Consider the following 27,823-nt stretch of genomic DNA (forward strand, 5'->3'; position numbering starts at 1 on the left):
TTGCTAGCATGTCAATACATGATTGATTTAGTGTGCTAATAATATATCTCGTGACCATGCTAAATTCACTTATTTGCTTTATAAGTTTATTGTCATGTAGTTATTGTTGCTTAGTAAATTACTTGGGATTTACCTGTAGACAGACAATCATGTTACCTGCAAAGAGGGATTTTTTTTTTCTAGTACATATGCCATTTTTTCTTTTGTCTTGCCTTATTGCACTGCATAGAATTTCCAATACTGTGTTGAATAGGAGTGGTGATAGTAGTCATTCTTGCCTCATTTCTAATATTAGGGAAAAAGCATTTAGTCTTTCACCACTAAAGGTGATGTTACCTATAGATTGTTTATAAAACCTGTAAACTGTGACGGCATCTGGTCCTGGACTTTTGTATGTTGGGAGTTTTTTGACTACCACTTCAATTTCATTGGTAATAATGGGTCTGTTTAGATTTTCTAATTCTTCCTGGTTCAGTCTTAAGAGGTTATATGCTTCTAGAAATGCATTCATTTCTTCTAGATTGTCAAATTTGTTGGCATATAATTGTTTGTAGTATTCTTTAATAATTCTTTGTATTTCTGTTTTGTCAGTTGTAAACTCTTCTTTCATTTATCATTTTATTTATTTGGGCTCTCTCTATTATATTCTGAATAAGTTTGGCTAAAGTTTTGTCAATTTTGTTAAACCTTTCAAAGAATCAGCTTAGTATCATTTTCTTTTCAATTGTGTTTTTCAATTTCTATTTCATTTATTTACATTCTGATCTTAATTATTTTCTTGTTTGTATGTTGTTCTTTTTCTAGTTCTTCTAGGTGTAAAATTAGATTGTTTATTTGGGACTTTTTTGTGTTTCTTGAGATAGGCCTGTACAGCTATGAACTTCCTTACTAACCTGCTTTTTGCTATATCCCATAAATTTTGAAAAGTTGTTTTCATTTCCATTTATTTCAAGACAATTTCTGATTTATTGTTTGATTTCACTTTTGATCCACTGGCTTTTTTAGGAGCATGTGTATTTGTGTGTTTTCCAGTTTCCTTTCTGTAGTTGATTTCTAGTTTAATGCCACAGTGGTCAGAAAAGATGCCTGATATGATTTCAATCTTCTTGAATTTACTGAGGTTTGCTTGTGGCATAATATGTGATCTATTCTAGAGAATATTCAATGTACACATGAAAAAAATGTGTATTGGATGAAATGTTCTATAAATGTCTATTAAGTAAATCTGGTCTCAAATGACATTTAAGTCTATTGTTTCCTTATTAAATTTATGTCTGAATGATCTACTAAATTAGAAAGTTTTCAGTTATTTCTTCAAATCCTCACTCTTATCTCATTCTCCTTATGGGACTCTAGATACAAACATAAGAAAATTTTATTATTGCCCCAAAGGTACCACAGTCCCTGAGGCTATGTTTATTTTTTTCAACTTTTAGTTTCTCTGTTATCAGACTCGATTTCTATTAATCTAACTTTAAGGGCACCAATTTTTTCTTCTGTCATAGCTATTCTACTATGAGACAATTTTTTTTTACCTTGGTTATTATATTTTTTAGTTCTAAAATTTTCATTTGTTTTTCTTTCCTTGTATGTATTTCTTTTCTGAAACTTCCTATTTTTTTTCCATTTGTTTCAACTCTGCAATTGCTTAGTGGAGCATTTTTATTATTATAGCTTCTTTAAAATCCTTGTCAGATAATTCCAACATCTGTGTCTCATCTCACTGTGGTGTCTGCTGATTATATATTTTTTTATCTAAATTAAGATTTTTCTGGTATGATGATGAGTATTATGTTATGAAACTCTGCTTTCCATTTTAGTAGGCAGTCAAACTTTAGATTCCTAGATTACTTTTATGGACTGTGGCTCAAATGTCAATTATATGTTAAAAGCCTTTTCAGTGGTATTTTGTTCTGCCCCAATTGTGGGCTACCTAGTGGCCATTCTGAAGCCTGAATGGTATATTATACCAGAGTTCAGCAATCAAACCTCTTTCTGTAGTGATTCCGATCAGTTTCATGCGTGACATTCAGAGGTCTGCCTGGGATTTCAAACACAGATTTAAAAAATCCCTTTCTCTAACTCCCTCTGCATCCTAACCCTACCTCAACTCAAGTTGGAGTAGGAAGGGAACTACCTCAATTTACAGTGTGGCAATGGTGGGCTTTGTCCAAAGTCCCTGCAATACTAATACCAGTTGGGAGAGGTAGGGCTGCCTTCATTATGTCAGGGCAGGTACGGTGACAAGGCTATGTGTTCAATCTCCACAGCTGTGGCACCCAAGGAGGGTAGAGAAGCAACTTTTCATGATGTTCCCTTGGAATAGGGTAGATAAATATAAAAAAAAAATTTTTTTTTAATGTTTGTTTTTTGTTCCATCCACTGGTTGGAAGATTCTAAGATACACAGGAGGCAAAACAAACAAACAAAGCACAGGAAATTCACTCTGTACAGGATTTCTTTTTGTTGTAATTAGCAGGAAGAATAGCATATCATGTATTCACTACTTCTTCTCCAAAAACAAAAGCCTGTAGTTTAAGCCTACCACATTTTCAAACATTTAATGCACATTACACTCACATCTATAATGCTACTTGCTTATTGGAAAACTAATGATTTTGTGTTCCCAGTGACATTTGCTCATATAAGTTCCTTTTAAAAATGATAAGCCAACTTTTATTCAACAATTCAAATCCTAAGAACAATATAGAACTATATTTTTATGTAAAAGGAAAACATAACATTTGTTTGAAGAAAAGAACTCTAACAATGAACACTTAAAGGGATTATTTAAAGCCTCTATGGAATGCAGGCTTTGAACACAGGAAGGACTCATATTTACCAGCTTTCTCTAAGGGTTCAGCTTTACTTACTTTTTCACCTATTAGATAAGTACAAAGGGCAAGGTACTGGATCCTTTGGTTGCAAAGCCAATAGCATCTATCCTATCCCTAACCTTTAAACATAATAAACCCTTTCATACGGCATACTATAAAAACCCTCTCTTTATTTCCAATGATACCTACAGCCTCAAGATACGGTCTCCTTTACTAGCCCTGACACTTCCAAATCCAAGCCCCGCCACTCTAATCACTCCAGGGGGAGATGATTCAGACCAAAACTTAAAATAAAACAAACAAATAAACAAAACACACAAGAACAGACATATAGATCAATGGAACAGAATAGAGAATCCAGATATCGACCCAAACCAATATGCGCAATTAATATTTGACAAAGGAGGCATGAGCATACAATGGAGTCAAGACAGTCTCTTCAATAAATGGTGTTGGGAAAATTGGACAGATACATGCAAAAAAAAATGAAACTAGATCACCAACTTACACCATACACAAAAATAAACTCAAAATGGTTACAGGACTTAAATATAAGACGGGAAACCATAAAAATACTAGAGGAATCCACAGGCAGCAAAATCTCAGACATATGCCAAAAGAACTTTTTCACTGATACTGCCCCTAGGGCAATGGAAGCCAAAGAGAAAATAAACAAATGGGACTACATCAAAATAAAAAGCTTTTCACAGCAAAAGAAACCATCAACAAAACAACAAGAAACCCCACTGTATGGGAGAACATATTTGCAAATGTTATCACTGATAAAGGGTTAATCTCCAACATCTACAGGCAGCTTATACAACTTAATAAAAGGAAGATAAAGGATCCAATAAAAAAATGGGCAACAGACCTAAATAGAATCTTTTCGAAAGAAGACAGAAGGCCAAGAGACACATGAAAACATGCTCAAAGTCACTAATTATCCGAGAGATGCAAATCAAAACGACAATGCGATACCATCTCACACCTGTCAGAATGGCTATCATCAACAAATCAACAAATGACCTGTGCTGGTGAGGATGCGGAGAAAAAGGAACCCTCGTGCACTGCTGGTGGGAATGCAGACTGATGCAGCCACTGTGGAGAACAGTATGGAGTTTCCTCAAAAAACTGAAAATGGAACTCCCATTTGACCCAGTAATCCCACTCCTGGGAATATATCCTAAGAAACTAGAAACACCAATCAGAAAGGATATATGCACCCCTATGTTCATAGCAGCACAATTTACCATAGCTAAGATTTGGAAACAGCCTAAGTGCCCGTCAGCAGATGACTGGATCAGAAAACTATGGTACATCTACACAATGGAATACTATGCTGCCATAAAAAAGAAGGAATTACTACCATTTGTAGGCACCTGGATGGAATTAGAGAACATTATGCTAAGTGAAATAAGCCAGTCAATGAAAGAAAAATACCACATGATCTCACTCATTTGGGGATAATGAAAAACATTATAAACTGATGAACAAAAAGATAGATACAGAGGCCGTAAAGCATCAAACAGACTGTCTAATTACAGCGGTAAGGTTAGGGAGAGGTGGGGGAAATAAGAGATCAGCTGAAGGACTTATATGCATGCATATAAGAGTAACCAACGGATGCAAAACATTGGGGGGTGAGGGCATGTATGGGAGTGGGGTGGGGGGGGGGCAATGGCAAGATATGTACACATATAATACCTTAATAATAAAAAAAATAAAAATAAAAATAAAAAAAACAACAAAAAAAAACACCCCTCCAAATAAGCAAACAAACAAAAACCCAGAAACCTCAGGTAGATCTGAAGAAGAGAAAAATCCAAAGCCACAGGGCTATTTTATTGGCAGAATGTTAATTACACTTCTTACATCAATCCTAGCTAGCCTCTGATATGCATTAACTTGATAGAAGAAATGGTGTGTGTTCATGTAAAAGTGTTGGATTTTTTTTAGGTGATACTAGTGGCTTGGTGCACGAAATACGTGCACATTAAAAGGGAATTAATTAGAGGAAATATTTTAATATTGCTATTTGCCCTTTCTCTATAATAGAAGTATCAGAGATGAAAGAAAATCAGTAGAATGTATGTGAAAATCTCCCTCCTGTTAGAGTCTGGGACAAGCCAAGGGACCCTAAGTCAAGTCCCTGCCCACCCACGGGAGCCTCGAAATCACATAAGACCCTGACTGGGCTGGTCCCACCCCCGTCAAGCCCCTCAGTGTGGGGGAGCGCAGCCTCAGGTCCCCAGGCCTGGCGCCAGGCAGGGGGGAGCACAGCCTCAGGTCCCCTGGCCCGGCACCGGGGTGGGGGGTGGGGCCTCAGGTCCCCCATCAAGCCCCGCTGGGTTGGGGGACACAGCCTCAGGTCCCCCAGCCCGGCCTCAGGTTCCCCAGCCCCAGTGCCGGGGCCGGGGCGGGGGGAGGGAGGGGCTGCAGCCTCAGGTCTCCCAGCCCCAGCGTAAGGGCACGATGGCGCAAGGACCTTCTGCATATTAGCTCTTTATCATACAGAATTGTTATATAGGATAGTATAATGACCTGTCTCTATCTATACAGATATAATCTCTATCCACTCAGGTGGTTCAACATACAAAAATTCATCAATGTAATTTGCCACATCAATAAAAGAAAAGAAGAAATCACATGATCATCTCAATTGATGCACTCTACTCTAAATAAAATAGGATTTTAAAAAATGCTTGTTGGTGATGTATGAGTCATACATACATCAGTATGTATAATAAATTTCAGTATGAGTAAAAATCTAGTAAAATTGAAAATGTTTTCAACCATCCAAATCACTCCTTAAAAGTAAATTATAAAGTCTTGAATTATTTATCAGGAATATAATTAGGTATTTAAATGACTAAAGTCTCCCAAAGAGATTTAAAATATTAAAAACATTTGCTTTTATTGTACCTTTCCCCTATTATTTCCTACTTAGATACAAATTATTGTAATATTTTAGTTTTAAAAATTTATTTTTTTTAAATATGTTTTTATTGATTTTAGAGAGAGAGGAGAGGAGAGGGGCAACACTGGCCAAGGTAATGTAATCACTTTAAAATCCACATAAATAGTTCCACTATTCTGATTAAATTTTCTAATCCATTTCATTAAACTAGTGAAAAAGCCTTCTTTTTAAAAGAGCTGTCATGCTTAAAAATACACTGGGAATAAATATTCCAGTTATAGAAGGCATTCCTTAAAAACATATATATGTTTAATTTTGGGGGAATGAGAGAAAGGACTCTTATTCACCTCTATCCAGAGAAGATGAAGCATGAGTGACATCTAAGATGTTAAAAATATAGCTCCTGACTTATAAAACTTCTAGAATACACAGAAAAAATGACCATGAATACATTAAATAATTAACAGAAATAAATAATTAAAGAGAATTATTTTTCTAAAACCTTTTTTTCCTAAGACTTCCACTGTCTTCTTGAATATTAAAAATCACTTTTCTTTTTTCTGATGGAAAAAAAAGCATAAAATATTTTTAAATAGTAATATTTGAAATTGAAGTTAAGGTTGAAATAAAATGCTGTTTTGCTATAGCCTAAAAGGTTAACAAAGCCAATGTAGTTTTAATTCATTAACATGACTTACAAATGAAATTCTCCAATATAGAAAAAGAGAAATCAGCACATAAAGGATCAAATTTGCACTATAGGTGAAAGCACTTGGTCACTTAAAAACCAAGAGAGAAAAAAAACAAAACTAAAGCGGTTTCTTGCTACAGTGTGGGGAGCTGAACCATGAGCAAAGCATAGTTTAAATATATAATTTTGTTGCGTAAAAATTTAACAAAAATGTGGAAATGTAAGAAACTCAGAAACCATAGCTATTTCCATTTTAAATGAGGATGATAGCTCTGCACCACCAGCTGTTTACAGTTCACTGAATGAGGTTCTAGTTGATAGGAGATAATTACCTCTTCCCTACAGGAGGCAAGTGTTTCTCATTCTACAGACACCTCTGATGAATGGCCTCGTGAGTATGAGACCAAGACAGCATGCCAAGATCAGTTTGGTTTTAATGATCTCTTTAAACACTTGACTTTTCTATTTTTCTCTATTAAAATATAAGAAAATGTGCACCTTAAAATATACAGAACCCAGTCCTGGCTAATTCGCTGCTTTTAACCTTAAAAGGAAAGCAGTGATTGTACACAGAAAGTATATGATCGATCAATAGTACTGAAAAGGATAGGCATGGTAATTTCAACTCAAGTGTTGAAGAATTCTACTTACTAATACTGTATTCCCCTGAAAACTATTCCATCTGTAAGTTCCTGTCACTTAATGATGCCTCCATATCCCCAGTCACTTCATTTCTTAAACTACTTCGAAGGGCCTATCAATTCTATCTTCCCAGTCTTTCTCAAATTTGCCTCTTCCAATGCAAAAGGCCACATACCTCAATATTTCTCACTTGCTGTTTGGTCCTCATATCCTAAATGGTCTCCTTGCTCTAGTCTCTTCCAATACTAACACAGTTAACCAAAATACTACTTTCACATTAATATCACTAAAGCACTCTCATCATGTCACTCTTACCTGGTATGTGTAAAAACCTTTCAAAAACTTCTGGCAGGTAAAGAAAAAAAAATCAAAAGTAAATCAATCCTATCCCCACAAATATGTAAGACTGGGTATGAATATTAATAACTACAAAAGAACAATAAAAAATGAAGAGAATAAATTTAAAAGCGTCTGGAACTTGGGGTTTAACATTGATTTTTTTCTTTGCTATTTATGTTAAAGTGATTTTTATGCAATAAATGAAATATTTCAGTAACCACTTACTACTTATACATCATAAAGCTTAACCTGCACCCAAGGACCTCTGCAATCTGGCTCCCAAACCTACCTTTTTTTCCAGCTTATTTTTCATCCCTCCTTTCATATAACCCCAAACTCCAGGCAAACTAAAATATCCCTTATCTCACTGGGTTCCTATATTGCCCTTTCCCAGCTATGGATCATTACTCACATCATATGCTCCAACTAGTGTGCTCGTCTCTTCCACTCAGTGTCTAAATCCTACTTAATTACCCTTTACAGCTTAGTTCAAATAATACCTTTCTCACAAAACTATCCCTAACATCTTCTTTCTCCACTGAGGATTTCATCTATATTTCTCATATAAAATGTACACCTTTCTATTTTGCATAGTTGTGTGTGTGCGCGCGCGTGCTCAGGTGTGTATAAGAAGTAGCCCCCTTTAGGGCAGAGGCCTTGTTTTAGCCATCTTTGTATTCCACTTGAGGCATCACAGAGAGTCTGTCTGAATAAATATGTAAAATGAGTAAGGACTCTCAAAAGAGCAAGGTCTAGGAAGACTAGAAACCAACAGCAATTCTCATTTTTAGTTTTATTATGATTTCCCTTCTTTTTCACTCAAGTTTATTTCTTAACCTAACCTTCTTACCTGAAGATATGTTATTCTCCGCTGGACCAGTTCTGTCAAATCTTTGGCCTCTTTTTCCCGCCAATCACCTGCTCCATCTGTTTGACTGAGGTAGTATAGATCCGTCATTATGGACCTATAAAAGAAAAGAACATTGGAAGTCTTACTTTTTTGTACTTTCTCATAGGATTACACAAACATAAGAAGAGTCAAATTCTTCATAAAGATTGATGCTCACACTGATGCTAATACTAATTTTTTATTTTCATCAAGGCTGTGAAATCCAACAATTAGTCTTACTGGTAAGAAAAACCTACCTCTCCCCACCCCCAGCCAGTCAGCTGTACTTATTTTCCAACACAGAGTACTACAGAGACTAGGGGGAAGTAGATACTTATAGCAATAAATAAATAAATAAATAAATAAATAAATAAATAAATAAGGAGATTAACATAAGGGAAAGAAATTAAATTGGTGCCAGTATTTGAACATTTTCTTTGTGTTCTCTCTACTGTCATTTCCTATCCTCTCTTAAATTTTATCTTTATACTTTAACGCTGAGTGGCTGGAAAAGGATCAGAGAAAAATTTTGACACAGCTCTTAAACAGTAGTCTAAACCAAGGGTCAGCAAACATCCTAACTAATAAAAGAGTAATATGCAAATTGACCATCACTCCAACACACAAGATGGCTGCCCCCACAAGATGGCTGCCACAAGATGGCCAGCAGGGGAGGGCAGTTGGGAGGGACCAGGCCTGCAAGGGAGGGCAGTTGGGGGTGATCAAGCCTGCAGGGGAGGGCAGTTAGGGATGACCAGGCCTGTAGGGGAGGGCAGTTGAGGGGGACCAGGCCTGCAGGGGAGGGCAGTTAAGGGCAAACAGGCTGGCAGGGAAGCAGTTAGGCATCAATCAGGCTGGCAGGGGAGTGGTTAGGGGGTGATCGGGCTGGCAGGCAGAAGCCGTTAGGGGCAATCACAGGAAGGCAGGCAGGCGAGCAGTTGGGAGCCAGCAGTCCTGGATTGTGAGAGGGATGTCCGACTGCCCGTTTAGGCCCTATCCTACTGGGATCGGGCCTAAATGGGCAGTCAGACATCCCTCGAGGGGTCCCAGATTGGAGAGGGGGCAGGCTGGGCTGAGGACACACACCCCCATGCATGAATTTCATGCATCAGGTCTCTAGTTTTTCTATAAAGGGCCAGGTAGTATATATTGTAGGATTTGTGGTCCTCTATTGTTTAAAAGCAGGAGAGCTGCCATACACAATATGTAAATGAATGTATGTATGGGTGTTCCAATAAAACTTTATTTACAAAAACAAGCTATGAGCCAGATTTGGCCCCTGGGTCATAATCTGACAATTCTTAGTGTAAACTAATAAAATAATTATTAAGATACTTTCCCATTTTTCTGTACATCAGTAATGTCAATTATAACATGGTGGATTTCCTACAAAGTAAACTAAAATACCTAGTACATGAACAAGAGAAACTTCAGGGCTGGTGCAAATGGTTTTATTTATAATGCACTAAATAAAAGCCATGACTTAACTTTACCATAAAAAAAAAGACTCTTCTCTTTATCTAACACTCCCCACCAATCTTTCAGCAAACAGTTAGTCAATTTCTAACCACATATCACCCCTGGTTTGCTATGAGTGAGCATTGAGCCATCAACTGATCCACCATCTTTTCTCATTTGAATTATTTCAGTAACCTTTGAATAGGTCTACACCCTGCTTCCACCCTTGCCTATCTCTACAGTCTACTCTCAATAGAGTAGCCATATCCTATTAAACGGTCAGTCAGTACTCCTTTGTTCTTAATATTGAATAAGATCTTCATCTACCTCAGTCAAGTCCAAAGTTATTACTTTGACCTACAAGGCCCCAGACAATATGGCCCTCTCTTCCTTCTTATTCTACTTCAGCCAATAACACTAACTTTTGAATATGGCAGGCATGTTCCTACTTCAGGGCCTTTGCATTTGCTCTTCCATCTCCTGGAATGCTCATTTCCCAGACACCCATCCACATGGCTCACCCAGATGTCCTTCAAATCTTTGCTTATATGTCACATTCTCCTTAAAGCTTTCCCATACTACTCACTTAAAAATTCCAACACCCAATCATCATCACCATTTCTTGGTTTTCCTTCTTTCTTCCCTGCTTTATTTTCTTTAAGCAATTGTCATCTTCTAATATACACTGTTACTATTTTATTTTATCTTTACTCCCCTACTAAAATTTAAGCCCCATGAGAGCAGGGCTGTTTATTTAAACTGTTTTCTTTTAAATAATCATTTAGAATAGAACCAGCCACATAGAAAACGTTCAGCACCAGTAAATATCTTTGACTAGATAGTGAATAAAAAAGTAGCAAAGAAAAATTTCAAGAATTTTAATGAGACAATTGTTATTTTTTTTTACCTTTTACAAATCCAATTTTGTGGTAGAAAAGTTTGGGGAGTTATCTTTAACTAGTTACAGCTCCAGCTTCATCCCTTCTCTACACTTTTCTTCAAACTTTGTGTTAACTCTGCTGTTCAAGGAATGCTTATAAGGATGTGTTTTTTGCTTGTGAAAATTATAAAGTTAAAAATTTATTTATATTTGTCAGAAAAGTATATATATAAATAAAGTTTATCATCATACACTTCTAGAAATCACCTATAAAATGATATTAAGTAAAAAGCATAAAGCATTAGCTGAAGGTTCAAAAAATACTTAGAGAAAATAGATGTAATGTTAAATAATAAGAACAACAACAACTAACAGGTATTGAGCTCTTACTATGGGCCAGATATCTATTTTAGGTGCTTTACATTATTTCATGTAATCTTCACAGCTGCCTTATAAATTAGATAAGGAATGTTCGGCACTAAGAGATTAAAGAATTTGCTCAAAATCATAAAGTTCAGAAACAAAGAGGGAATTCAAATCCAAGCAGTGTGATTCTGAAATTTAGGCTTTTAAAGGCTGCACTAACAAACATTAAAATATGGGATCAGGAGTACAAAAATGTGAACTCTTTTCAATGTAACTATGCAAAATCAGAAGAGAAAGAGCATTGGGAGCTGGACAGACCTATTTCCCAATTTTGGCTCTACCTCTTAACTGACTCTGTGTCCTAGGAAAGTTATTTCGACATCTCTGAGACTAAGTTACTTCATTTTAAAATAAGTATAGTAAAATGATTAATGTTAATACATACAAAGTAGTAATATATTTGGTGGCTATTAGCTATAGGCGGAATATCTGTGTCTCCTCCCAAAATTCATATCTTAAAAAAGGCTAAAACCTAATATGATAGTATTAAAAGGCAAGGTCTTTGGGAAGTGCTTAAGTCATGAGGTTAGAACCCTTGTAAGTGGGATTAATGCTCTTATGAAAGAGACCCAACTGAACTCCTCAGCCTCTTCTACCATGTGAGGACACAATGAGAAGGCACTGTGCTGTGGATGAACCAGAAAGAGGGCCCTCACCAGCCTCCAGAATTTTCTGGTGCCTAGTTTTTGGGCTTCTCAGACTCCAAGCAAAACTGAGAAATAAATTTTGTAGTGTATAAGCTACTCAGTATTTGGTATTGTTATTATAACAGCCTATACAAACTAAGACATTACTATTTATACTAGAACTAGAGGCCCAGTGCATGAATTCATGCACAGGTGGGGTCCCTTGGGGTGGCCTGTGGGGATCGGCCCCAGCTGGCACCCCGAGGCTCACAGCCCCAGCTCATGCCCTCAGCCTCGCAGCCACACCTGGCACCCCGCTGTAGCCTGGCGCCGCCCCATCACCTGCTACACCATCCCGCCATGGTCCTGCTCTCATTGGGGCCCATTGGGACTGGCAGTGCCTCCACTGCCACCCCTGCGTTGCCGACGCCTGCCATGTTGCGTGCCACCCCCTGGTGGTCAGTACATGTAATAGCGAGCAATCGAACTCCTGGTCGAACGATTCACATAGTAGGCTTTTATTATATAGTTAGGATGCCTCTGAGTTGTTTCAGAGTTTTTATCTTGTTTCTAAAGAGTACCTACTAATAATTCTACAACTAAAAGGAAGGACCCATTGGATGTGACAGTAATATGTGGTACTGAAGGCCAGTCAGAAAAATAATCCAAAACCCACTGCCTTACACACCCTGAAGGAGATTGATCAGCGAGGACTCATTTAGCAGATGATGAAGCCAGCCCTCAACAACTGCAACTTATCTAAGCATATGTGACATAGTCCCAGTTCTCTTTTACTCCTTCTTCTTAACTAGATGTTAAACCATTTAGTAACAAAACACCCCTCACCACAGGAAAACTGAAGTCTTATTTACTATCATAGAAAACCACTAGAACTATACACAATTAACAGAGAATACTTGATAACAGGCCCTTTGAATAAAGCAAAACTATTAATAATATACAAATAAAATTAAGAATCATAGCCACAGTTTAGAAAAGCCAAAGCCATGGGCAAACTACGGCCCGCGGGCCGGATCTGGCCTGTTCGGCTGTTCTAGCTGGCCTGCGGAGCCGAAAGAGCAGAGGGTTCTCTTGCTCTCCCCTCCGCTCCTTTACTTTGAATTTATATTAGTCCACACAAACACTCCATCCATGCTTTTGTTCCGGCCCTCCGGTCCAGTTTAAGAACCCATTGTGGCCCTCGAGTCAAAAAGTTTGCCCACCCCTGGAGAATATTCACCCAACTTACAGTAGAACAGCTTTCACAAGTTTTAGGACAACAGGGTCATGTGTTGTGAAGCCTTTTAGGAGTCTGTTTAATGTGTCAATATTATCCACACACAGGATACTTCACAGCTTTACTATTTCCATGTGCACCCTTTTAAACAGGGCAAGATACTTGATACTTTATCTTTTTAATATTTCTTACTCTCACCTAAGATACAAAACATTTTCTTTTTATAAAGAAATTTTAGTTGGAAAAAAACCACAAACCTACAACTTACTGCTTCCTTAAGAAATTAACTTGCAGTCTTTCTTACACATACACTAAACAGAAGTTCAACTTTTAAGTTTTTCCAAATTACAAAACTGAGGCTCCTATGAACTATTATGTAGCCTCCAGTTACTGGGGGGAAAGTCATAACCCAAAGGAAACTGTATGAGTTGATCATGGAAACACATAAGCAGTCTTTTATAAGTCTTTTTCCTACCATTCTCATCACACTCATTATTATTTATATCTCATGGATTTCATCATATCCAAATGTGGTCATTTGCTTTTTCCTGCCCATACAATAGAAGTGATCACAAAACGTGTTGTAAATCTCAACTTTAAATGGCAATATTGTTTCTTTCTGTAGTAAAGTGGGATAAATAACCAGTCTAGCCCTGACTGGTTTGGCTCAGTGGATAGAGTGTCGGCCTGTGGACTGAAGGGTCCCAGGTTCGATTCCGGTCAAGGGCATGTACCTTGGTTGTGGGCACATCCCCAGTAGGAGGTGTGCAGGAGGCAGCTGATCGATATTTCTTTCTCATCGATGTTTCTAACTCTCTATCCCTCTCCCTTCCTCTCTGTAAAAAATCAATAAAATATATTTTAAAAAAACTCTACCAACATTAAACATATACATAAACATAAAGACAAATAGCACTACATTTCATTGACAATAATAATCATATAGCCTCAAACAGGTAAAAACTACTTTAGATCTAATTTGGAGAGAAAAATTCTTTGAAATATACAAGTTGGCATAGTTTATGCTTTCATACTGTAGTAGTCAATCCATTCCTTTACCATTGGGAATGAAAGCCCATCTCTGTATTTTTTAATAAATTAGAACAGTGAAAACATAAAAGTGAATGTTTTTACCAAGTTACATCAGTACTAAGCCTTGGTAATTATTCATATCCATCCCAATCTGTCTAGAAAGTGGAATAGCCAAGCTTATAACTAGAAAACCAAACACCAAAAACGAACAAGCAAACAAAACATACAAATGAAAAAAACACAACAATCAACTAAATTAAGTTTGCTTTCAAATATTTTTTTCTTGGACTCCCCATTGGAGATCATGTAAGGAAGACAAGTCCAGAAAATGACATCAAATTCAAACTAGTTCTTGGAAGATTCAATAATGATTTAGAAGTTACCATCCTGCACAGTTTATCATCTTTTGGACAAAGACGTGAGAATAGTCAAAAAGGAAGTTTCAGTTTTGGCCCATTATTGGGAAACATAGTAAATGAAAAAAAAATCTACTTGGTTTTCAGTGACTCCACTCTGAAATCAAATCTCCTAAAGGTGACCCAAAAGCTGGAAATCTTGCTGTCTTGGTTTTGACTATGAAGATACAAAAAATTTAGAAGGTGGATGGTAAGTCTAAAAGCCTGGTATGAGGCCAGGTCAAAGCCTGGGAAATACAAACTCAGGCAAAGTACCAGCAGACTAGCACTAGTCAGTTGAGGGTACAGTGCAGGTGTCTGAAAACAATGGTAGAACAGAACAGAATCTATGCCTCTGACAGCAAGCCAGCTATGCCAGGCAACAAATCCTCTTATTTCAAAAGCTGGGCTACATTTATGTTCTTTGTATTTTCTGTTAAATTTCCTATTTTTATGTTTTAAATATTCACAAAACTTCTTTTAAATGTCCTACTCTATCTCAGTTATGCCATTGATGTTTTGCTTATGCCTGATTTAAGAGAGAAATTCCCTAAGGGCCAGCACCGAACAGATGTAATTCAAGCAAGAAAATCCCAAAATGAAGTAACTGATATTTATTAAAGTTAATGTCACATGAACTGTAAATGAGTGATTAGATATATTCAGTAACAATATATATATGTATATTTTAAATATGTTTTTATTGATTTTTATAGAGGAAGGGAGAGATAGTGAGACGGAAACGTCAACGATGAGAGAGAATCATTGATTGGCTGCCTCACACAGGCTCCACACTGGGGATCGAGTCTGCAACCCAGGCATGTGCCCTGACTGGAAATCGAACTGTGACCTCCGGGTTCACAGGTCGACACTCAACCACTGAGCAACACCAGCCGGGCAGTAACAATATTTTTTAACATTCACATTCAATTAAAATAAAGTCCCTTCTCCATTGCTTAGCATAAGAATTATACTCCAAACCAGAAACACTATGTTATTTTTAGGGATTCATGTGTAACTGTGTCTTAAGACTACTTTTAAATACAGAAATCACTAAGTCCTCCAAAGTGAATCCAACATGAAGTCAAGAGTATCGAATACAGAAAATCCTTCAATGTCAGGTTTCTTCTAATCCCATGCTTCCTATCAGGATGATCCCCCTCTATTTCCTCCTCTATATGCTAGTGAACTTCTAACAAATACTCTCTTTTGTAGAACCCACTGTTGAAACTAACTAGAGCTTTCAGGTTTATTCAGGACAAATGGTTTTTCTCCTATGACTTGTTCTTCACAACTCAGGAATCTCAATTGCTGGAGAATATTTTGACCTCAATTACATAATTTTCTTTAGTTAAATAATTTTCATAAATCCTTCAATGGAACAAGATTTTGTTTTTATAAAAAGGCCAAAGTAGAATATGGAATAATCAGTCAAAGAATGCACACACCTGCCTTCCCACCAATAAAAAAGACAGCGTTTACTGAACTCTTAACTAAATAGTGAGTGCTTAGCACTGTGGGATAGAGAAGATGTTTAAGCTGGAGTTCCAGTTCTGAGAGGATTACGATTTGTCACAGAGAAAAGCCAAATTAGTACACAAGAAACAATAATCTCCATTTATGAAAGCTATTCTCCTAGCAAAATACAAGTCCTCAATTACTTTTGACTCCTCCATCTCCCCACATCAGATCTGTTAGCAAGTCCGGTAGCTTCTATTTTCTCACATATTTATCTCTTTCTCTCTATCCCTACTGCAACTACCCTGGTCCAGAAGCTTATTATCACTTATGTGCACTTCTGCAAAATTCTTCTAATTTCCTGGCACCAGGCTTTCTTTCACATGGCCCTCAAAATGAACTTTCTAAAATGCAACAATAAGACTTGTCTATAATAATAAAAGCATAATATGCAAATCGACGGAACAGCCGATCAGCACAACAAACGTCCTGATGACCTTCCAGATGAAGCCGGGGCTGCAAAAGGCTACTCCTGCACAAATTTCGTGCATCGGGCCTCTAGTATATTAATAAATGAAAATGCTTCAAGCTCAATAATAGAACAAACACCCCGCCCCAAATTAAGCATGTGACTTAAATAAACACTTTACCAAGATGATAGATGCATGGCAAATAAACACATTAAAAGATGCCCAACATCATTAATAAGGAAATGCAAATTAAAATCACAATGACATACCACTATACAGCTATCAGAATGGTAGTAAGGGGTAGGGGTGATGTAAAAACTGAGAATAACAAGTGCAGACAAAAATACAGAGCAAATGGAACTCTTAAACATTGCTGGTGACTGCAAAATAGTACCATCACTTTGGAAAACAGTTTAGCAGTATCTTATAAAATTAAAAATACATTCAACTTATGACCAATCAAGCCCACTCCTAGATATTAACCCAAAATAAATAAAAACATGTTTCCAGAAAAATATGTGTGGTATTGTTTATAGTGGCTGTACTCACAATCACCAAAAAATGGAAAACAACCCAAATGCCCTTCAACGGTAAATGGATATGCTGTGATATATCCATATGATGGAATATTACTTAGCAATAAAAAGAAATGTACTAACTATACACAAAAACAACATGCATGAATATCAAATGCATTATGCCAAGTGAAAGAAACCACACTCAAAAACTACATAGTGTATGATTGCATTTAAATAAAATTCTTAAGAGGCAAAATTATAGGGACAGGAAACAGATCTGGTTACTGCCAGGGACTGGTCGGGGGAGGGAGAGGCTGATTACAAAGGAGCATGATGAAATTTCTTAGGGCAGTAGCAATGCTCTGAATCTTGACTAGGGTGGTGGTTCCAAAACTGTGAACATGTGTCAAAACTAATAGAACTATAGACTAAAATATGCAAGTTTTATCATACATAAATTATGCTGCAATGAAGTTGGAGCATAATTTATGTATGATAAAATGTGCATATTTTAGAGGAAAAAAAGAGAAGCAGTGTTTCTATCAGACAAAGTCCAAAGAAAGAAAGAACCCCTTCTGAAGAAACAAAAGCCATTAAGTTTTCCCCTTATAATTGATGTCTTTTTGAACAAAAAAAAATGATGAGTTATTCATAGAGAAATCTGAACAATAAAAATGATAAACTTAACCTCTGATTTCTCAGAGACATAGCCTTTCAGTCCAGAGACAACCTAGACACTATCATTTGGGCAAGTATAAAAATAAAATAAAGATTTTTGTGTAAATCATCAGAGGCAAACATAAATGTCTGTCTTAATTCTTACACGTAAAAACCCTGAAAATTATCAGTAAAATGGCATAATCTATATATATACAAATCTTCTGTACTTGAACATTCATTAAAGGTTATTTCTCTAGTGTTTGATGGTGCTTTGCTCATTATTTGTGCCACTGCATTCTAATCTGGCTTCCTAGAGTTAAATTACTACTCTGTGAAGTTGTATCCCAAGTTCATTATAATTTTTGCAAATGACAGTAAAAGAAATTGGTCTTTGTACGTTGGGTACCTTTCCATTTTTATTTTCTGCAAAATCTATAATAATAAGAGGGTAACATGCTAATTAGACCAGACATCATTCTGGACGTCCTTCCTGACGAAGCCAGGCCCAGAGGGAAGCCAGCCCAGGTCCTGCATGCCTGCAGGCAGCCCAAGGGAAGCCAACCCGGGTCCCGGTGCCTGCGAGGAGGGAAGCAGCCGGGTCCTGGGTGCCAGCGGGAAGCCAGTGCTGTCAGCCGGGGGAAGGAAGGCCTACTCTTGCACAAATTTTCGTGCATCAGGCCTCTAGTATTATTATAATATTTAATCTAGTTAAATGTTATTATTTAACATATACTAAAAGAGAGTGTCAGGAATCATAATTCAACTTAAAAAAATTTAACACTGATTTACCGTACATTAAGTATCCAGGGCCTAACGTTTTTCATTTGTATGGTGTTTCTACATTTGGTAACAAAATATATGTACAAAATAATTCTTTAAATAATTACTTTGATTTAGAATAGACCTAAAAATTAAATTCTTAAGTAATTTAATTAAATCACCCAAACTTTAAACATTCCATCAGAAGTCAACCGTCAAAACTCTCCTTTAAATACCACAGTCTACCCAACTCAAATCCTCTTCAGAATTGGATTTCCCTATAAAACTGCAATAAGTAAAGCATACAAACACACAGCTTCAATTAACAGAATCTTGGTACTCAGAATTAGTTTGAAAGTAGAGAAGCATTAAGGGCAGAATTAGGTCTAATGCTCTACCTACTACTTGATTGCAAACTAGGCTAAAAAATTGAAAGGGTCTGTTCAATGGCATAATAATTCAATGTCCCTTGATTTCAAACTGTCTTACTTCTGTAGACTCATTAATGTTAAAATGATTCAAATAAACGGATAGACTTTATTTAATTTCACTTAAAACAGCAGATCAGTATTTCAAAATCACTGCAATATTGCTAATGATGTTAATATATATGAATCCTATTGTTATAGGATAACTCTTCTCCTCTTCACAGTGGTAGGTTGTATTAATAGAACAATTTTTCATTTATAGTTCACTAATGAGACAGTAATTGCCATTACAATCCTACTGGGAATATAGACATAAATATAATAGGGCTAAGGACAGTTTTCACTGTATTTATAATGATTCTCAGATACATTTTGCTCTGCATAAACACACCAGCACCAAAATGTTTTCTTTTCTATGTAATATAAACTGCGTTATTTTCAAAAAAGTGCAAACAGAAGAATTAGGCAGATTTCAGGTTCTTCTTTCCAGCAACTAAATGGAACAGAATGATCCCTTTTATAAAAACCTGTTCATCTTTAATTAGAAACCCTTAAAAGAGGCTATTTTAATGTTTTTAATGTCTGAATTAGAAACATACTAGTAATTGCCAGCCTCAGCATGAGTTACAATATATCCTATCTAATAAAAGAGAAACATGCAAATTGACCATACCTCCACTACGCCCACAAGCCATGCACACCAGCCAATCAGGAGCAAGTATGCAAATTAACCCAACAAATATGGCGGTGGCCACAGAGCTGGAGCAAGCAGGAGGCTTGAGTTGCCCCTGGCGATGGAGAAAGCCAAGCTTACCCCTGGCCCTGGCCAACCCTGGCCTCTGCTCAAGGCTACAAAGTTTCAATTATATAAGATAAATAAATCCCAACAAAGATGGCGGCGGCCACGGAGCTGGAGACAGCCGAAGGCTTGGGTTGCCCCCAGCGATGGAGGAAGCCAAGCTTCCCTCCCGCCCTGGCCAGCCCTGACCTCCACTCAAGGCTACAAAGTTTCAATTATAAAAGATAAATAAATCCCAACAAAAATGGCAGCAGCCACAGAGCTGGAGAGAGCAGGAGGCTTGGGTTGCCCCTGGTGATGGAGGAAGCCAAGCTTCCTGCCCGCCCTGGCCGGCCCTGACCTCTTCTCAAGGCTACAAAGTTTCAATTATCCTATCTAATAAAAGAGTAATATGCAAATTGACCATCACTCCAACACACAAGATGGCTGCCCCAATGTGGTCAAAGATGGATGCCCCCATGTGGACACAAGAAGGCCACCACAAGATGGCCAGCAGGGGAGGGCAGTTGGGAGGGACCAGGCCTGCAGGGAAGGGCAGTTGGGGGGGGACCCAGGCCTGCAGAAGAGAGCAGTTGGGGGGGACCAGGCCTTTAGGGAAGGGCAGTTAGGGTTGACCAGGCCTGCAGGGGAGGGAAGTTAGGGGCAATCAGGCTGGCAGGGGAGTAGTTAGGGGGTGATCAGGCTGGCAGGTAGAAGTGGTTAGGGGCAATCAGGAAGGCAGGCAGGCGAGCAGTTGGGAGCCAGCAGTCCTGGATTGTGAGAGGGATGTCCGACTGCCCTACACGGGCATTCGGACATCCCTCGAGGGGTCCCAGAATGGAGAGGGTGCAGGCTTTGCTGAGGGACACACACACCCCCATGCATGAATTTTTTGCACCGGGCCTCTAGTTATAATATAAAACTGCAGACTCCACTTCAAATATCAATTGTATATGAAGGGAATTTACAGGAAGATTTCCAAAGTATTGTTGGCTGCTACCACTACCTTCAGAATTTACTTAGGGTATAGAGATTTCTAGAAATGTTTTATTTATTTACTTTTAAAATATATTTTTATTGATTTCAGACAGTGGAAGAGAGAAGGAAAGAGATAGAAACATCAATAATGAGAGAGAATTATTGATCAGTTTTCTCCTGCACACCCTCTAGAGGGGATTGAGCCAACAACCCGGGAATGTGCTCTGACCAGGAATTGAACCTTGACCTCCTGGTTCATGGGTCAATGTTCAACCATTGAGTCACAATGGGCCAGACTAGAAATATGTTTTAAATAATATCATCCCATGATATATTTTTAGTTGATGAACTACATCTGGCAATTATTATCCTCTGAGATCTCAGGTATTCTCCTTCTCCTAACTAAGGTAGGTATCATTTACCATTCAACAGGGAAATTACCAAAAGTTCCAGCTTCCCATTCTTAGATTATAATCTTTACTAAAGCCCAAATGAAATGTAAAATAAAAAGGGTACCTTTCATGATGCCCCAAATCTGACAGAAATTCATCCACATGTCTTTGGAGTTCATTTCCTTCTAAATTCTTTAATTTCTTCAATTCACTTTGTAGAAAAAACCAAAGCTCTTTCGCTCCATTTTCAATCCTCCTCCTCAGAATTTCATGATCCTTCCCTAGACCTGCAGTCAAAGAATTGAGAGGATCAGCATTTCCAATATTTTGATGAAAGAAAATGTTCAATTATTGGTGCTAATATCAATATACTGAGGAGAGAAATATACTGTATAATCACCTACCATTTCTAGTTTGTTTCTTATAATTTTCAATTTGTTCTTTGGCCTTCACAAGTTGCTCTTCTAAAGCACGAATCCTTCCGGAAACCGGCCCCTGATCAATGGGGCCTTCTGGTATCCTGTAGTTCAGAAAGAAAAATATAAACATCTACCTTATAAATTATACAACAAAATACATGCTTAATAAAGTTACATGCTAAAACATACTTATTGGAAACTGTAGAAGTCACTGAGCCATATAATATATTAGAAGTACCAAGTAAAATTTTCTCTCCAAAGGTATACAATAAAATGTAAACACTGGAATGATACTGAACAATAACAGCAAAAAATAATCTAGCTCTGAGATCTCCTAGGATTTAAGGAACCTTTAGAACTCTCTCCTAAAAAAACTCTCATCATATTGCTTAGAAAAACTTTGCCATCAGTGGCAAAGTGGTCAATCCTTCATTGGTGTTGAGAATAACAAAGGTGAAGGAGAGGGTGACGAAAAGGTTTAAAGGAAATATGAAAGTACATATCTGAACATGTGTCTATGTTCAAATATCAAATGTAAATTATTTCTAAATTAAGCATAATATCAGGCTGCGTAAATAAGTGCTCCAATTCATGAACGCATGACCTTATATTACTAAGTATTGGTTTTATAGGGTAAGATAAGAGTAGAAGATGAAGTATATCAGAAAAAATTAAAGATTAATGTCCCATTTGTTTGTATCAGAAACAAACAAAAAAGAAACATCAGTCAACAATACAAAATTTTGGAACATCGTGGAGGAACTCCAAGATCTCTTACTTATATTATCAATCCATCCATAACACTTATTTCCCAACTGTACTGGTTTCTAACATGTTTTGCTTTATGTGACTTTTGGCAGTATTTGGTCCTCCATTTGGGCCATAAAAGATATCTACATCTTATTCCTGGAAGGCTTCTTTATGTGGCAAAAGAAACTTTAAATGTACAACCTAAGTTAAGGATCTTCAGGTGGGGAGACAGTCTTGCATTACCCAGGTCAGCCAAAATTGTAATCACAAGTGTTCCTATCACAAAGTATTGGAAATGCTGATCCTCTCAATTCTTTGACTGCAGGTCTGGGGAAGGATCATGAAGTGGTAATCACAAGTGTTAGGTGCACAATTACCCAATTTATGAGCACAGATGAAGATTTTACTACAAAAAAGGAAAAGTTAGTGTGACTATTAGCACTGAAAATAGAGAAAGGGGTCATGAGCAACAAATGCAAGAAATGCACCTTTAGAAGCTAGAAAAGGCAAGGAAACAGATTCTCCCCTAGAGTTTCTCTAGAGACTGTGGCCCTGCTAAAAAGGTTGGTTTTGCCCTAGTGAAACTCATTTCAGACTTCTGCTCTTTGCCCCAAATGTAAGAGAATAAATTTATATTGTTTTAAACCACAAAGTTTGTGGTATCTGTTACAGCAGCAATAGGAAACTAATACATATCCTAGATAATAAAGATAATAAAGATGTAATATGCAAATGGTCGTTACGCTGTGAAGCGTTAACGACCGATTGCCCGATTGCGTAACAACCTGATCATGGATCAGCAGGAGGATGGAGCTACAAGCGGGCGGCGGAGAGCTATAGGAGGGGGCAGGGCAGCAAGCTATGGCAGAGGCAAGGGGGGAGGGGGCGCGGGGGGAGCTCAGGAGGGCAGGGCAGTGGGCAGAGAGCTACTGGTGAGCTACTGGCACATGGATTCATGTGCAGGGCTACTAGTATATATATATATATATATATATATATATATATATATATGTGTGTGTGTGTGTGTGTGTGTGTGTGTGTGTGTGTATAGTTTTGCAAAATTATTGTTTAGACTAAATAATGACTAATTTTTCTTCTAAAATTTATTTACTTAGCACAGTGTCTGTCAATAAACTTAGTCAGGACTACTGTATCTGGGCTCAGTCATTTTAGAGATGAGCTGTAATCTCAAAATGTCTAGGATATCTATTTTAACCATCACAATCATTTTAAGGAAACATAATTTTTAAATTATACTTGGCATAACTTCAATTCAGATGTCAACTTAGTCCTCTGATGCAAAGACTCCAATACAGATTTTTGTATAGCTTTTCTAACATGTTTTATAAAACAGATGAAGCCAAATTAACTCTTAATTACTTATACCATTTCAGAATACATGTTAAGTAAAGAACCCCTTGTTATAGCTATACCAGAGTAAATAAGGTATTCTCTAATTTTCCATGAAACTGGATGCATTAGCACTGAACAGAAACATGAAATATAACCATGTCCCAATCATGAGTTTCCCAGGCCACAGAACTTCATTAAAAAGCCTTCATTTTTATACACACGAAGTGAATAATGATAAAATGAATAGAGTTGTTAGGTGCACAATTACCCAATTTATAAGCACAAATATGTATACATTTATAAATGAGGCATTTCCTAGTATATAGTTTTTAAAACTTGGCTCTTACTCTCTTTCTGAATTAGATGACTGGTTTCTAAGAAATAATTTTAAAACAGAATAAAACTATTAACTCTGGAAATTTATTTTGGCAGCAATATGCCATAGGACAAGGATGCCCTTTTTCCCAGAACACAAATTAGTGATATAAAATTTCAGGCAATAGAAAGATATGTCTAAGTTCTCCTTTTTATCTCATTTCTTCATATATTGGTGGAATAAGAGGGGAAAACAAGCATGAAAAATAGCGTAAGATCTTTTCAGCAGTGTTTCATTAAGTACTAAATATAATCTAATTCTAATAAAACATAAATGCATCAGTGATTTATATTACATTATTATATACAATAATCTAATCCAACTATGGATAAACTGTAAATTAAAAAAATAATGGAAATTTCAATGTAAAAAAACAAAACAAAACAAAAAAATGCATAGTACCATTTTTTCCAAAACCCAATTAGAAGAGTCAATCTGCAAGAACAGTCTCTATGTGAATATTTAGAGAGTTATGTTTTTTGTTTTTTTAATCATACTCACTGCAAAAAATATATAGAGCATCTTCTGACCTAGATGCAATAACAGAGATCATACCATTATGCCCGAAACAACTGAAAATCTAGGCACAATAGTTTGATAAAACTTGAACCAGGAAACTGATGTCAGATGGCAAATAGGTGGGAAGAGCAACTAGCAACTATTCATAGACAAAAATACCTTTGTAAAGATCCCAGCACACAGGGGTAAGGCTAAAGCAATCCCTTGGACTACGAAACGGGGGGAAAACAGCATTAAGAAGGGAAGGAGGAGCAGCTTCACTTTGCCCACATTGCTCCTCTCCCAGGTTAGCGCAGTGCTGCATGGAGGAGGTCCCCCTGGGCCTGCAGTTTCTCCGGTAAGAAAGGAGAGTGCAAGCTGGACATCAAGCTTCCCTAGCATTCTGGATGATTCCTGAGAGGCCCACTAAGTATGCCTCGTGGAGATAACTGGGAAAGTCAGCTAGAGATAGAGAAGGGGGAGGAGCTCACAACAAGTACAGGGATCTTGGCAAACTGTGTTCCTGCCAGAGGTGGGGCCTCAGAGGAGATTCCAGTTAGTGGCTCTGATCATTTGCATAGCTGAGCCAGTGGCCCCAACTGGATAAGAAGTTTAACTGGCAATTCTGCCTGGTTTGGGTCACCTGCCAGAAGGCTGTCTTCCACTGAAGGGGGAAGCCTGGCCTGAGATGCAAGGCAACCATGTAGCACATCCTACAGCCCAACAAGTAGGGAAGCAAGTAACTGGCCAAAGATGCCATGTGGCTACACAGCACATCCGATGGCCTGCTAAAACAGGAAAGCAGGGCAACAGCTCCATCCAACAGCGAAGCATAGCTCTCAGCCCAACCTAACAAACTTAGCCAGGGATCCAAGACAGCCACAGAGCTAATTCTACAGTCCCCTCCAGACAGAAAGCCAAGCCAGCACCCTACTGTTGAACATAGCCTTCAGCCTCTGCCTCACTAGGTTGCCCAACCAGAGGCTGTGGCCAACTCTGGAGCCCATCTACAGCCCCACTGAGGCAGAGAGCCATGCTAGCAGCCTCGCTCTGCTGTGGCTCGTGGCCACTGGCTCTGCCTGACCTGGGAACCCAAACAGTGACCCTGGGCAGCCTGAAAGCCCAGCTTATGGTACTGACCAGCATGACTGTATTGACTTTTATAAATTTTCATAAAATAGCTACCGGAATAAAATTTTTCTAGGGAATATAAAAAGAGATGAATTTCTAAAATTTTATTCCTGCAATTAGTATAAGATTGACATAGAAGTAGTATAAGGTCAAGAAAAGGAAAATTAAAGGTCAATTCAATTAAAAACTTATTTTCAATATCATAAGTGATATATTAATAAATATAGCAATGCTTTAAAAATACATCATGACTATCTAGACTTTACCCCAATAATACCAGGTTGGTTTATGATTAGAAAAGCTATTAATGTAAATTTATTGCCTTAATAAATTAAAGAAAATAAATAGAATTACAATCTCAATAGAAACAGAAAAAAAATAATTTGACAAAATTCATTTATTATAATACACTTAACAAGTAATGGAAGGTAAGTAAAATCTTAACTTGATAAAAAGTATCTATAAAAAATTCATAGTAAATATCACATTCCATTGCTCAAATAAGCAGAAGTATTCCTTTTAAAGTTAAGAACAACTTGCATAGCTCAGTGGTTGGGCATCAACCTATGAACCAGGAGGTCAGGGTTCAATTCCCGATCAGGGCACATGCCCAGGTTGCGGGTTAGATACCCAGTGCAGGAGGCAGCCGATCAATGATTCTCTCTCATAGATATTTTTACACTTAAAAAATGTCGTATTTAGTGACAAAAAAAGAGCATTTCTGGGAAGTCTTAATTCATTACTTTATTTTGAAGAAAAGTACTGCTGAATACTTCGGGAAGCTTATGTTGAACATACTCCATCTCAAGATACTTGTGAACAGCTGGTTTAACGCTTTAAAAGTGATGATTTCGATGTGAAAGACAAAGAATGTCCAGGTCACAAAAAAAGTTTGAAGGCCAACAATTACAAGCATTATTGGATGAACATGCGTGTCAAACTCAGAAATAACTTGCAGAAAGATTAAACATTGCTCAGCAAACAATTTCCGATCGTTTACAAGCAATGGGAAAGATTTTAAAGGAAGGAAAATGGGTGTCACATCAACTGAACGAAAGACAAATGGAAAACCGAAAAGTCATCAGTAAAATGTTGCTTCAATGGCACAAAAGTCTTTTTTGCATCGAATTGTGACTGGCGATGAAAAGTGGATTTATTTTGAGAATCCCAAATGCACAAAATCATGGGTTGATCCAGGTCAACCATCAACATCGATTGCAAGGCCAAATCGCTTCAGAAAGAAGACAATGCTCTGAGTTTGGTTCACACTACTGAAAATCTTTTAGATGCAAGGTTCAAAGGCAGGATAAAATGATAACACGACAATTACTAGTTTACTAAGTGAAACAAAACCCTTAGGACAAAATCTTAAAAAGAGACTTGGAAAGCTGGTAAACTAGAGTACCTCACACATCTGGCCCAGGAATGTATGCTCCTCGAATTCTTCTAAGCATAGGCTTCCAGCAACATGGTAGTAAGCCTTTTCTTTTTTTATATAACACTAGCTGTACCCAGCCACGCGTTGCTGTGGCTCAGTCTGATTAAATGGAAAAGAAAGAAAAGAGAAAGCGCACGTTTCTAATATGTTTAATTTCACAATGCTTGTGGGTATACAATATTTTTTGTTGTTCCATTGTCTGTGCAGATATAGAGATTGTCTGGTTTGCCGACTCTAGAACACGCAACATATAATTGTCCATGTGAGAAGCAATCCACAACATATAATTGTCCATGTGAGAAGCAATCCCTGTCTAGATCTAAACCACACAATTCTAAAGATTGGCCCTGAGCTTTGTTGATGGTGACTGCAAATGCCAATTGAATTGGGAATTGCAATCTCTTAAATTGAAATGGCATATCCGTTTGAATCATAGGAATGCAAGGAATGAGGACATCTTCACCTTTGAAAGGTCCTGTCAAGATTGTTGCTTCTACGACATTGCTCATTAATTTTTTTACTGAAAGCCACGTGCCGTTGCAAAGCTTTGGCTGGTTGATATTTTGCAACATGATAATTGGCAGGCCAATTTTCAATTGCAGGACGTGCGGTGGCATCCCTGGCAGATCGAGTGAATTCAAAAATTCTGTTGGATAATTAACCGCTTCATCTATTTCCACAACAGTGTCGATGGACTTATATGTAACTGCCTTGCTTTGAATGTTAGACTGAATAATATTGTTAAGTTCGTAGATGTCTTTGTTCTTGGCCGCAAGAATAGCTCGTTCACTCAGCCAATCGTGATTCTTATAATTGGTTTGAATATTGGGAAATACTTTTTCAACCAATTCGTCTTTTGACGTCACTAAATTGCAGAAGTTATGAGGCAATGAAATTCGTCCTCAGGTCAGATCAACCAGCACCTTTCCGTTCCCAATTTCCAGCAATTGATGAGAGAATATCTCAGTTGATCGATCATTTTGCAGCTGGACACGCATATTAATGGCTCTGGCGGTTCTCCAGGTCGAGGCAGTTTAATTTTTCCGGC

At 37.5% G+C, this 27,823-nt stretch overlaps 1 protein-coding gene across 3 annotated transcripts in view; it reads right to left on the reverse strand.

Annotated features, from left to right (window-relative positions):
- Nucleotides 1-27,823, reverse strand: part of FUT8 (fucosyltransferase 8) — a 243,809-nt gene that overhangs the window by 77,433 nt on the left and 138,553 nt on the right. For all 3 annotated transcript variants that reach the window (XM_080684231.1, XM_080684230.1, XM_080684232.1), the window contains 3 exons: nt 21,215-21,330; nt 20,935-21,097; nt 8,277-8,391 (listed from right to left, as the gene is read on the reverse strand). In XM_080684231.1, the coding sequence (XP_080540357.1) occupies nt 8,277-8,391; nt 20,935-21,097; nt 21,215-21,330 (394 nt within the window). The remainder of the gene's footprint in view (nt 1-8,276; nt 8,392-20,934; nt 21,098-21,214; nt 21,331-27,823) is intronic.

Source organism: Plecotus auritus (assembly GCF_963455305.1).
Source record: "Plecotus auritus genome assembly, chromosome: 1".
NCBI classification, from domain to species: Eukaryota; Metazoa; Chordata; class Mammalia; order Chiroptera; family Vespertilionidae; genus Plecotus; species Plecotus auritus.